Here is a 12,909-nt window from a genome sequence, read left to right as displayed (position 1 = left end):
GAACTCATCCGCCACAAGACAATGCGTTATATTGCATCTTGCTCTATTCCTGTTTCGCATTGGTTTTGCAGATATTTTACAGTTCGGTGGACTAGAGGCGCCGTACCTACTAAATTTTTTAGAAGAATTTAGTTTTCCCGCTTTTTTATTTCATGCTGACAAAAAGTTGCCGTATTAAAAAAAGCTTTTGACAGTTGACACTTGACATTAATGTTGACAGTTTTGGCTGAATCGCAAAAGTCAAAACCAAAAGTTAAAACTAAGCAATCATTTATCATTGCGAAAATAAATTTCTCAGGTGTAAAAGTATTTTTTGGCTGATTACATAACTAATAAAATGTACGTTAAAACGGTGATATTAGTAACATGCTTAATCGTAGCCTGTAAAGCTTATCAGCAATCAGATATAGTTTCGGCGAAAATCGAGGTAAGCCATGAGCATCGTTTTTCTGTTTTGTAATCGATTAAAATTATTACAAAGTTCTATACTATACTTGCCGTTGAAAAACGTTTTATATAGATCATAATTCGTAGCTTAATTTGTTTTAGACATGCAGGGGATGCTCCTTAAATCGCCTTCCCGAAGTAAAGAAGTTCGTGTTTGAAGACGCCCCCTCCTACGGTCGGCTTGAAGTCAAATTCATCACAGGAGCACCCCCAGAATTGATCTTATTAGGAGAGTCTGATAATGAACTTGAGCGTATCCCGCTTTCCAAGTTGAGCAGACAAGAATGCAAAGATTTGCTAGAGAGCAAGGGTTTTACTAAGAAAACTGAAAAGGAGGAATTTTAATTATTAAAAAAATGTTGATTGAAATGATGTTGTCATCATCATCAGCATCAGTGCAAGTACTTAGGCATAACATCAAAATATCTACCTAGTTCTACAACTAAACTTACTTATGCTGTATCCACACATGCAGCAGTGCAGCTTATACCGGCGCACGGTTGGCGGCCATGCCGCCGGGTAACCACACATGCCGCCGGCTTCGGTGGCAAGGCAGTCTGAAAGCCGGCGACAAACCCGGCGGCATGTGTGGATGCACCATTAGTGAATAGCTTGCACATTTAAAATAAGTATGCATTTCTTTTTTGTAATTTACATTCCAAACAAACTAAAATATTTTTTGTAGAATTTATATAAATATATATGAAGTATAATTTGTAACATGATATCTTTATTTTGTGACTTTACCAAGCCATTTAATTTTGTACAAGCAGTAGTTTACATTTTTATTGACCCATATAATATTTTATGAGTTAATGGTTATAGGTTTAGACTATCTGCTGAAAACTCATTTGTGCCATGAGACAGAAAAATGACATGAAATACAAAATATTCATTACACAAGTTACTACACTAAAGCATTAATTCAATTTTTATGTTACATTGTTATGACATGTCATTCTTTGGATTTTATTATACTCAATTATATTTTGTGTTACATATGTATGTAACAAAATAATTTTGAAAATACTACCTTTCCTCATTTTATTTGCTTATCTCGGGTTTTCATAGAATTTGTTTTGCCTTATGTTTCACAGATAAGACTATAGTACCTACTGATTTGTGTATTGATCAGATTAACTTGGGGTCAATACTGATAAACATCTTTTATTATCTATTCTTAGGAATGACTGAACATAAAGTTTCCCCCTCTCGCCTTTAATTTTTAGAAATTTTTATGTTTTCTCATTAGGCTCAACTCACAGATCCTTCTAAGAGTGTATGCGCCTGTCGAAGTGCGTTTTCATATCTTCATAATCAGTTTGTTCTTATATGATACTTTGCCCTAGTGTGTCGAACCTGGGCTTATAATCATTTCAATATTTATCTAACATTTTACGAACATTTAGGCGCTTTGCACACGATGGGGCGGGGAGGGCCGGTCAGCCGCAGACATGCCGTGTCGCCAGTGAGCGCCGGACACCTGCGGCGCGGTCTTTTTACCCGCTGTGTGTGTTGGTAATATAGGATTCCCTTTGTGCTATCGTTCGCGGCGAAATTGACCGGCCCGCCCCGCCCTGTCGTCTGCAAAGCGCCTTAAAAGTAATTTTCAAAATCCAAAAGCCAAAATAATATTGTAATATTCTTTTGGCTATTTTTGTTTATGAATGAATCTAACAGAGCTAAAACTTGAAGAACAAAGTTTGGAAACTAGGATTTGACAGTAGGGATGGGTAAATAAAACAGCATCTTGTATTAACATAGTGTATGTGTGTAGCTCAGGTGAGCAGCGTGCAGTCTAGGTCCTCCTCCTTTCCGTCGGGCTGCGCGCGGCGCGAGACTCTTGAGACTACGTCCGCTAGAGACTCCCGCGCACCCTCATCCAAGAGAGCCGCGCATGTCTGTAAAACATAATATATTGGGTTAAAAGTTAATGAAAAATTATCACTTCGATCAATTAATTTTGTTATGCATGTAAATATGAATTTGAAGCTGGGCCAAATTCAATTGCCATATTATCTTTTTTCTGTGCAGGTAATGTGTCATTTAAATTGGTAGCAATACATATTATAGTCGCCTACATTGAGGGTGACAGATTACCTGTAACTTGCTTAAAAGGTGTTGGAACAGAACATAATGGCGTAAAAAGTAAAGTACGACCATGCCTTTGCTCGAGATCTATCCGGGGGACTGCTGTTGCCCCCAGATATGGGGTTTCATATTTAACATTGGCAAAACTAATGATATAAGCGAATCTAAGTGATCAAAGCTATATACTAATTTCTATTTATTTAAAATAAAACAAAATTTTGATGCAAATTGGTGTTCAACACTTACACTGTGGAAGTCGGGGTCGGTAGTGAGACGCAACACGGCGCGCAGGGCGAGCTCGGAGTTGGCGCGCACGTACGTGTTCTTCTCCTTCGTGCCGTTGACAAGCGCCGGCAGCAACGCGCGCAGCACCTGCAACACGCGGCAACATAAAATTACTGATAAAACAACCTTTACAAACATTCCTAAGAACACACCAACATTTGTATAAATTTATGTATAAACTATACATACAGCTTGGCAAAAAAGAGTCTGGTGGTCAGCTGAAATTAAAAGTTTTCATTTATGGCAGACATTAAATTACTTGTCAACTCTTGTATAGTCTGTCAAGAAAGTGAAGAAATGAAAAAGTGGCAACATCGTAGTGTCATCACTTTCAAATCAATCTAAGAAAAAAGAGATGACACTACAATGTTGCCACTTTTTAATTTCTTCACTTTCTTGACGTACTATACATATTGTGTCGTCCAAGATTTGCGTAGGGTTGCTTATAATAAAAGAAAAGCGCCCTAATTTAAAACACACTCTTTTTTGCCAAGATGTACGTACTAGTAACTTAAAAATATTTACACGAACGAATACAAGGTCAGTTTGTTTTTGTTTGGCATATTAAAAACTTCATACGACAAAGGTTGCGGACCTTAGATAGTTATATGCTGCGTAAATTTTTATTAAGGAGGGTTATATTTGCAAATTGCACTGTACCCTGTGCTTAATATTTCAAATAATAATAAGAACTAACCTCAGCCCCAGCGCCGTCGGCGTCGGCGCAGCGTCCCGCCAGCGACGCCGCGCGCGCCATCAGCTGCTTCACCTCGTTGCTGGAGTGGTTCATGCTCTGTCACATCACAACAAATAAAATAATTATAACCGAAACGTATAAAAAAAAGAAGTGGTTAAGAAAATTTTTTGATGTTTACTGTTGTTGTGTTGTAAGTAAGTACGAAGCACGATATCATAAAAATAGTAATTGTATAAACTTATTTTCGTATTAGCATGAAATCTAAGGTAAGTAACTGACCCTAACGAAGGGCGATAGTATTGCGGGCGGTACGGGGCGGCCGCTCTGCAGCAGGTGCCGCATAAGGTAGCCGATGGAGCGCACGGCGTTGCAGGCGACGGGCACGCGCTCGCCCGCCAGGTGCGCCAGCAGCGTCTTCTGGATGCGGTCCTCGAACTGCTCCGTGTACACCACGTCCGGCGTCTCCTTCAGCGCCACGAGCAGCGCGCACGAGCGACCGTGCGCCAGAGCGTCGTCGGCGGCCGGCGCCAGCACGTGGTGCGCGAGCGCGGCGTCGCGGTGCGTCGGGGGCAGCGCGTGCAGCAGCGCGCCCAGGCAACCCGCCGCCGACGCGCGCGTCGCGTCCTCTCCGTGCGCCAGCATCGCCGGAGCCGTCAGCGTCGCCAGGATCGCCAGCGCCAGCGGCTCCGACAGCTTGTCGCCGCCCGCGCCCAGCACGCCGCGCAGCGCCTGCAGCGTCGTCTCCCGCACGCCGCCATCCTCGCAGTGCTTGATCACGTTGTGCATTTCCACGAAGAGCGGGTCAGCGCGCGTGTGTATGACCACGAGCCGCGCCAGCGCCCGCCCCGCGCGCAGCCGCACGCCGCGGTTGGGGTCGTTGAGCGCCTTCAGGAACGTCGTCTGCAGCTGCGGCAGGAACTGCTTCAGCATGACGCCGACCTTGGCGAGCAGCGCGGCGAGCGTCTCGAGCACGGCCGCCTTGACGCTGGCGGGGAAGCGGTCGCCGAGGATGCGGATGAGAGGACCGGTGACGTGCACGACGGACGGCTGCAGCGCCGCCGCCGACGTCAGCTCGATCACCTCGCCCAGCATGAGCGCCGCCGCCTCTTTGTCCTCCGGCAGCCCGTTGAGGATGGCCTCGCGGAACAGCGGCAGGATCGGCGAGATGCCCTTCGGCAGGCAAAAGCCGGGCAGCGGCTCGCCGGGGCGCAGGTCGGCGGCGGCGTAGCGCACCGCCTGGCGTACGTCCGCCACGTGCGCCAGCTGCCGCTCGGGGTCGAGCGAGCGCGTGAGTTGCGCCAGCGCGTCCCAGGCGGCGCGCACGACGTCCGGCTCGCGCGCGCCCAGCAGCGCGATCAGGCCGCGCAGCAGCGCCGCCACGTGTGCGCCGAGCTCCGCGCGCCCGCCCGACACGTACGCGCATAGAAGTAGCGCGCCCGCACGCCGCCGCCCCTCCTCCGTCTCGCTGACCACCGCGCCCGCCGCACCACTCGCGCGCACGCACTCCAGCAGCGTGTCCACGATGCTAAAGTAAACGACAACATTGACAATATTTGTTACATTAAGGGCCAACCCACACGTACCACAACCACACCTATTGTAAATGAACTGGACTGTTCACATGTACCACATTTTGCAGTCGTTGTCGATCACTTGTGTAATACCGACCGACCGACGATGACCGACATCTCAACCACAAGCGAACTAGTGGCCGACCACATCGCAACCACAACGTTGCGTCGATGCAACCGCCCGCGTTCTTCTTCTACTAGATCCATATCCAAACTTCGATACTAATATTATAAATGCGAAAGTGAGCCTGTCTGTCTGTCTGTTACCTCTTCACGCCCAAACGGCTGAACCGATTTTGCTGAAATTTGGTATGGAGATACTTTGAGTCCCGGGAAAGGACATAGGATATTTTTTGTCCCGGAAAAATTTATGGTTCCCGCGCGATAAACGAGTTTTGGCGCAACGGAGTTGCGGGCGTCTTCTAGTTTATAACAAATATGGATCTAGGAGAAGATCTTTCAATGAAAGATGACAATTAGACTCACCAGCGCACACCGGCCTCGTCAGTAACGGGTAGCAGGGCGTCGCGGCAGTACTCGAGTTCGCGCGCCTCGTGCGGCATACCGCGTGCTGCGACCAGCGCCGCGAGCAACGCGGGCAGCACGCGCGGGAGATGGCGCGCGAGGGCGTTGCCCGCCGCCGCCGCCAGCGCCGACAACGCGCGCGTGTCCACCGCGCCGCTCGCGCCGCCCGTCAGCACCGGCACGAGGTACGGCAACACCGCGCGGGACTTGATCGCCATTATCTGCGAGAGGGAGGACAATTACATGTCTACTCTGAAGTTAAATAAGCTAATAGATATTGTTAGCGGCTCTATCCGCATCCGCAATCACAGTATCCCGTATACACTGTACTTTTGCGGGATAAAAATGGCCAATGTGTTACAAAACAACATTCACATCTATTCTCACAAAATTTTACATTTTTAACAGTTGTATTTTCAAACGAAAACAGTATCGTAATCCCAATACAATAAATAAGACATAATAGCTCCCACATCGGTTTCGGTGACGATGGCCGGTTTCAATGAAACCAGGCCAGCTACGCAAGAGTAATTTTATAGTGCCCAAGTGTGTGCGCAGTACACAACACTCTCTATTCCATAACCCAGTGGGACGGAAGACCGACACGACCGGCGAGAGATCAGGCGCAGGACCGACTTTTTTATATGCCCATCTGACGCATGGATCATCTTACTTGTCAGACAATCAGGTGATTAGCCTACACTGTCCTAACCAAACTTGGAAATAACATGTTTCGAACGCGGGAATCGAACCCACGACCTCGGAGTCAAGAGCCGCGCTCTATACCACTAAACCACGGAGACCACAGAGACATAACTTGTACTAGAACATACCTGTTTGAGTCCATCGAGCGCGGCGTCGGCGACGTCCGGGTCGGCGTGCTGCAGCGAGTCCAGCATCGGCGGCAGGATGTCGTCCAGCGCCTTGTTGCCGATCGTCGCGTGCAGGCTGTCGAACGTGCGCGCCGCCGCCAGACGCACCTGCGGATAAAAGTCACGAAATTAAATGAAGATTAAAAAGCGTAAAATAAATTAGGTAAATAAATGTTAGCAGTGATGGAGTTATGAGTGTTAAGAACTCTCGATTATGTTAGCTTTTAAACTAGGGGTTCCCAAACTTATTTGGTCTACTGCCCACTTTGAGAGCAAATTATGTTTAAGCGCCCCCTTTGTTTCAATTTAAAATGCATCCCGATGAAATACATCACCCCTAAGCCACTACACAACACCCCCTTTTTTTCTGGGTCCCACACCCTTGTGTCCTTTAGATCTTCAGTGCCCACAGGAGGGCGTTATCGCCCACTTCACGAAAGACTGTTTTAAACAAGCTAGATCCAAATCAGACCATCCGTTTGAGTTCTAAGATGCAAGGGACATACACTCACACCGACAGTCAGACACGTCAAACTAATAACATCCCTCTGTTTTCGTTGGGGGTTGGAAAGAATTTGCCAGTTGCAAAGTGTGTACCATCAACCATGGGAGTATCAGCTAATTTACTATGGTGTGTGACTTGTCAGCTTTCATTGGCACACCAATATATTTGTAACAGGTGTACGTTAGTAAAAATTCTAAGCAGTTTTGAGCCACGTCTTACGACTTCACCTTTGTATAAATATTAGATATCAAATTAAACAACAAAGTGTACCTCAGGCAACGGATCACATAGCGCAGTTCGCACAGTGGGCACTAAACCATCTGCGAAGCTGAGCACGGCGTCGCGCGAGGTGGACGCGAGTATCTCGCCGAGGCCGATGCACACGCCCTGTCGCTGGTCCGCGCGGTCCGACCGTAGACCGCGCTCCAGGATCGGAATGATTTCCGGTAGCACTCGCTCGCCAAGCTGGGAACATGATAAACCACAAGTTATTGGCCATCTTACAAAATTTTCGCTTAAAATACTGTGAATGCCAATATTAAAAGGCTATCTGTAATGACGACTGAGATGAAGGACTTTTAAAGTGCTAATAGTCGACTTTTATACCTTCTTTAACAGATGGCCGATACGTCTTTGTAATTATTACGGTGAGGACGTAAACTATAAATTGCATGGAATAGACAAAGAGCGCCCAGTGGCAATTTGACGTCATAACAATTGTTTTAGGTCTCTGACTATCGCACTCAGAGTGAAACATTAATTACTTAAATGTAATTAATGTTCCACTCTGAATGCGGCAGTAATGGTGCACTTATACGGGCAACTAAAATTGCTCAACTCCAGTCAATTCTCGTCAACGACGTCACGACTAAATTAAGCAATTTGCGGCAACAACCAGCAATATTGCGCAATACAATATTGAGTGATGTGGCCATCGAATATTTGAGCGATATGACATCGAGCGATATGAAATAAATTGCTCCATATTGCTCCACTACTTGCTCCAGATCGCTCCATTCATGTCGTCGAGCAATTATTGCCGTAATTATTGCCCGTGTAAGCGCTTCTTAAGTTTCGGAAAATTAATACGATTGCGAAATAGTTCTATTAAAGTAAATAATAAAGTCAATAACCCCGTCTGCACTTCATCTCGGGTTTCTACTTCACAAGACACAGTTTACAGATCTTCTCGTTCATAATGCTACTTTCACGACAGACTGAAAATCAATGATATTCTAAGTTACTAACGTAACTAGATTGGCAGTTTACGGCAGCAACGCGTTGCCACTTCGAAGATGCCTGCAGGCATATCTGTCTTACATAATGACATAATAACTATATTGACTTGACATTGTCGTTGTTCAAACGATCGTTGTATCAAGTGGTTACGCATTTCTGAGAATCGTTTGTATGACGTTGCTACTCTAGTATTTTAGAAACTCATTGCTGTAAATAAACTTTACCTTCCTGACGAGGTCGCCGAGAGTGCGCGCGGCGACCTGCCGCTTGTCATAGCTGGTGGAGGCAAGGCAACCCAGCAGCAGACCGAACAGCGTCGGCAGGATCTCGCGCAGGGTCTTCGGCGTGTTTGTTACCACCACCTGACATATGACATTAATCAAAAATAATAACATACAATAAAAATAGTAAGAAGTTTATTTCTGGCATACTACCTATTTAATTTTGTTTATAAATTAAATAGGTATTTTTAAGATTGTTTCCAATCTTAAAGTGATTTATTTGTTATTATTAAAACGGAACAGTGTGTGTCGAAATGCAGCCACGACATTTTAATACAACAATTAAAACTTATTTTTAATACATACATACCAGGCAAGGTATCAATAATTTTGGTTTTCTCTTTGTAAAGTATAAATAAATAATGTCCTAGCTTGTTTGTTACTTTAATTTTTGGCATTTTGACAGCATAAATGAATTAGTCATAACGTACCTTCCACACGTGCAGCGCGGCCTGTCGCACCATGAGCGCGACGTCGCTGCGTCCCATATACAATCCCGCCAACACGCGATCTCGGCGCTCGGGGCCAAGAGCCCCAATAATCGCCCGATGGGAGTGTTCCGTGCCGAAGTTATCGTCTTCCGACGCCGTCTCCGTGCTCATCTTGCCTGACACTCCTGAGACACGGTATAGCAAGTCACCAAGAAGTTGGACAGAACTGTATCGAATCCTCCAGTTGTCGGCAAACAGTCCTTTCTCTAGCTCAGGCAGTAACAGCGCTATGGCGGACTCGGCGTATAGGGTGACGATACGTTGTCCTGCACGCAGGGCGGTCTCTCGGACATACTCGTTCTCGTCGGCCAGCGCCTGCAGGATGGGGTTGATGATCTGGCCGATGTAGGGTGTGAACTCGTCGGTGAACGCGCCCGGCATGTAGATGAACATCATGATGTAGCCGTCCTTTACGTGCGGCGCGATGTCCGTGCGCTCCGCAGTCGCGATTATGTCTGAAACGTCGTAATGACAAATGTAAGAAAAAAAGAACCATCTAAAAGTACCGTTCCGATCAACGCGGCATAAAACAACAGAAACCACCTTAATTTATTTTAATTATAAAAGTCTCACTAACAATTCGGCACAATATTTACTGCCAGCCTATTTGAGAAGTTAGCACTTTCCGTAACAACTTCATTCGTTTTAACACTGAAAATTGTAATGAATTGGTGTATTCTTATGCAATTATTGATATTTAGCATTATTGTTGTAAGATACAAAATAAACATTCCGGACCGGATGGAAACTGTTTTAATATTACTGCGGGGCTAAAATGGTCACTTTTGGCAATTCCTCTCAATCAATTCAGCAAATGAATTGTGAAAACTGTCAAACTGACAAATGTCAAATCAGTACAAAAATACAGAAATGAATTGCAAGCAGAGTTGCATTTTGCGATTTTAGAAAAACGAATCATATTATGATTCATATCATGATTCCTCAAAGCGACCATTTTAGCCCCGCTGTACATATTAGGAAGTTTACAAACCTGGCATGATCTTATGCAGCTTCTGCACGCCGAGTCCAGCGACAACCTCGGACAGGCCCTGCGCGGCGCCGCTGCGGTCGACGCTGCTGCTCTCCGAGGTCAGAGTGTGCATCAGCCAGGGCAGGAGCTCCTCAAAGCTGCTCTCGCCCATACCCTTCACCATCGCGCCGAGAGCACGCGCGGACACTGAACGCACCTGCACATAGGGGAATAAAAGGCTGTGTAATCTTTTGAAGTGTTAAAAGTCAAGTACAAGTTAGGATAATATTGTACAGTTCGGTCACAGTACATTCTGTTATTAGAGTATTTTGCATTTATCAGACGCGCGAAAAAACTCAGTTGGGGTATTGTGTATTTAATTTGTCTAAGTTTGACCAAATTTTTAGTCTTTTAGAGGGCGATATATTATTTCTTCTACTCAGAGAGACACAAAAGTGCTTGTAAAGTGCGCGCTACACAAAATGTAAATCTATATACATAAAACTCAAAGGTGACTGACTGATTGACATAGTGATCTATCAACGCACAGCCCAAACCACTGGACGGATCGGGCTGAAATTTGGCATGCAGGTAGATGTTATGACGTAGGCATCTGCTAAGAAAGGATTTTGATAAATTCCAACCCCAAGGGGTTCAAATAGGGGATGAAAGTTTGTATATAATAATATTTCTTAGCGTGAGCGAAGCCGCGGGCAAAAGCTCGTCGTGTATAATACGTCAACCATACACGGCACCACTCGATTCAAATCTAATACACTCAACTTCATAAACAGGATCTTACCTCCGGCACAGGATCCAACAACGAACTCTTCAGTCCCGGTATGATGCTGGGCAGATAAGGCGTGAGGTCCTTCTGGTCGGTCAGCGAGTACATATTACCAATGATCTGAGCCGCCATCTTGCGTGTGTCGGTACTGCGGTCGAGGAACGCGCGCTGCACCACCGGCATGATTAGCGCAAGAGATGGTGCGTCGATGAAATGCACGAATTTCGTATCGAGGAGGGTTTGGAGACAGGCCGACGTCTTATTGGATGGGTCTTGGAGAGCTTGGAGTAGGACCGGCACGATTGCTGTTGACAATGATTGTAATGATAGAAAAACTTTGTACTGCTTTCGTGTGGACAATTTTCTACTAGTACAGATTTACATGGGCGAAATGCTGATTCAACGTCTAAATTTTGTGATTAGACCGCTACTGTATTAATGTTAGTAATCAAGTAAGAAATATTGATTCGGATAATACTAATTAAGAATGAAATAGATTTTCGGTATATTCAGTCTGTCGTTTCAATAAGGTGATCGCACATTTTTAATTATATCAATCAATGGTGCTTCGCGTTTTCCGATGTATCAGAATTCAGATGGCATGATCTACCACGACCACTCACCTTGAATCTCCGGGTTCCGGATAACAGAGCCGATGACCTTGAGCGCCTCCGCCGCGGCCTCCTGCACGCGCATGTGGGAGTCGCTCAGCACCTCGATCAGTTTGGGCACGATAGACGGCAGACAGGACGACAGCTGTTTGGGCGCGCAGTACGCCATCGCGCCGAGGAGCTCGATTGAACCTGGTATTGTGTGGGCACTTTAGAATTTTTTATAACTCAATTAAACTTATAGGATTACCTATTTATTTAGCAACTCATTCAAAAATTAAAACACAAAGAGCGTAATAAACATGCTAAGGCCCAATTTCACCAACGACTGTTAAAGTTAATGCTGGAATTAGTATCACGTTATCTCTTTCGGTTTACATATGAATGAAAGAGAAAACATTACATTTTAACAAGCTATTAACACTAACAGACGTTGGTGAAATTGGGACTAAGTTGGGCAAGCGATAAAATCTTGATATCTATATTCTCTTTGGTCTATTTCGTGACAAGTGTAAAGTGCGCAAGAGTTAAAACGACGTAGTACAAAAGTTTATATAAAATATCACTTGGTCAGTTTTTTTTATAAAATAAGGGGGCAAACGAGCAAACTGTTGACTTGACGGAAAGCAACTACCATCGCCCATGGGCACTCGCAACGTCAGAAGAACTGCAGGTGCGTTGCCGGCCTTTATGTATATTCACTATTCAGTCTCGTCATTTTAATTATAGACGTGATTACACCATAAACCCACCAGCCTTAGTCCGCCAGTTATCGTCCTGCAGCGCATTTAGCAGCGCCGGCAGCACCAGCTTGACGCCGTGCGCGCTCAGCTTGCTCATGATGAGCTTGGCGGTGTCGTCGGCGGCGGCGCGCACGTACTGGGACCCGTCGCCGAAGCACAGCAGCAGGTGCGGCAGCACGTGCACGACGTACGGCTCGAACAGTCGACCCAGCTTGTGGCAGAGCATCTCGAAACCGAATAGCGCGCCTGCGGGAAATATTTTAAGACGTAGGTTACACGCTCAGTTTCTCATCAGTTCAGTCCATTAATCTGGTAAAGAAGAAAACGCGAAACTGAACGTCTAACCCACGGATTGATAGACTGATCATTTTTTTTATTATGTACTTTCGGTCATCAGACTGGCGTCAATCACAGATTGATGGACTGAACTGATGCCAGATTGACCGTGTAATGATTACACTAAAGTACTTACACAAGAAGATAGAGACAAGAAGATAGAGACAGTTAAAAGCTTTTATAGAAAGAAGGTTTTTTGGATTAAGAACTATCTCACAATGGCTTTGTTCGTTTAGCATTCTATGGGAACAAATATACAAGTAAATAAACTGACCTTCTCTGTACTTGTAGTTCTTCTTTTCCTGTATGGCTTCGGTCAACTTGCCCATGACGTCCAGCTGCTTCAGCGACAGGATACCCAGGCCTTTCACAATACCGGCGATACCGTACGCCGCACCCTGTAACACAATTTCATGATTTATTTTATCAGGGACTTTCCCCCATACTGATGGTCTGCT

The 12,909-nt window shown here is 45.5% G+C and overlaps 1 protein-coding gene across 2 annotated transcripts in view; it reads right to left on the bottom strand.

Moving 5' to 3' along the window:
* Positions 1 to 2,197: 2,197 nt before the first annotated feature.
* Positions 2,198 to 12,909, bottom strand: part of LOC121731933 (eIF-2-alpha kinase activator GCN1) — a 28,103-nt gene continuing 17,391 nt past the window's right edge. For both annotated transcript variants that reach the window (XM_042121631.1, XM_042121632.1), the window contains exons 25-38: positions 12,726 to 12,849; positions 12,125 to 12,361; positions 11,385 to 11,564; positions 10,777 to 11,066; positions 9,996 to 10,191; positions 8,945 to 9,459; positions 8,457 to 8,594; positions 7,264 to 7,458; positions 6,450 to 6,596; positions 5,578 to 5,837; positions 3,800 to 5,045; positions 3,521 to 3,616; positions 2,785 to 2,910; positions 2,198 to 2,348 (exon numbers count right to left, since the gene is read on the bottom strand). In XM_042121631.1, the coding sequence (XP_041977565.1) occupies positions 2,226 to 2,348; positions 2,785 to 2,910; positions 3,521 to 3,616; positions 3,800 to 5,045; positions 5,578 to 5,837; positions 6,450 to 6,596; positions 7,264 to 7,458; positions 8,457 to 8,594; positions 8,945 to 9,459; positions 9,996 to 10,191; positions 10,777 to 11,066; positions 11,385 to 11,564; positions 12,125 to 12,361; positions 12,726 to 12,849 (3,873 nt within the window). In that variant the 3' untranslated portion in view covers positions 2,198 to 2,225. The remainder of the gene's footprint in view (positions 2,349 to 2,784; positions 2,911 to 3,520; positions 3,617 to 3,799; positions 5,046 to 5,577; positions 5,838 to 6,449; positions 6,597 to 7,263; positions 7,459 to 8,456; positions 8,595 to 8,944; positions 9,460 to 9,995; positions 10,192 to 10,776; positions 11,067 to 11,384; positions 11,565 to 12,124; positions 12,362 to 12,725; positions 12,850 to 12,909) is intronic.

Source organism: Aricia agestis, chromosome 11, assembly GCF_905147365.1.
Source record: "Aricia agestis chromosome 11, ilAriAges1.1, whole genome shotgun sequence".
NCBI lineage: Eukaryota > Metazoa > Arthropoda > Insecta > Lepidoptera > Lycaenidae > Aricia > Aricia agestis.
This window is presented reverse-complemented; position numbering and strand designations above follow the sequence as displayed.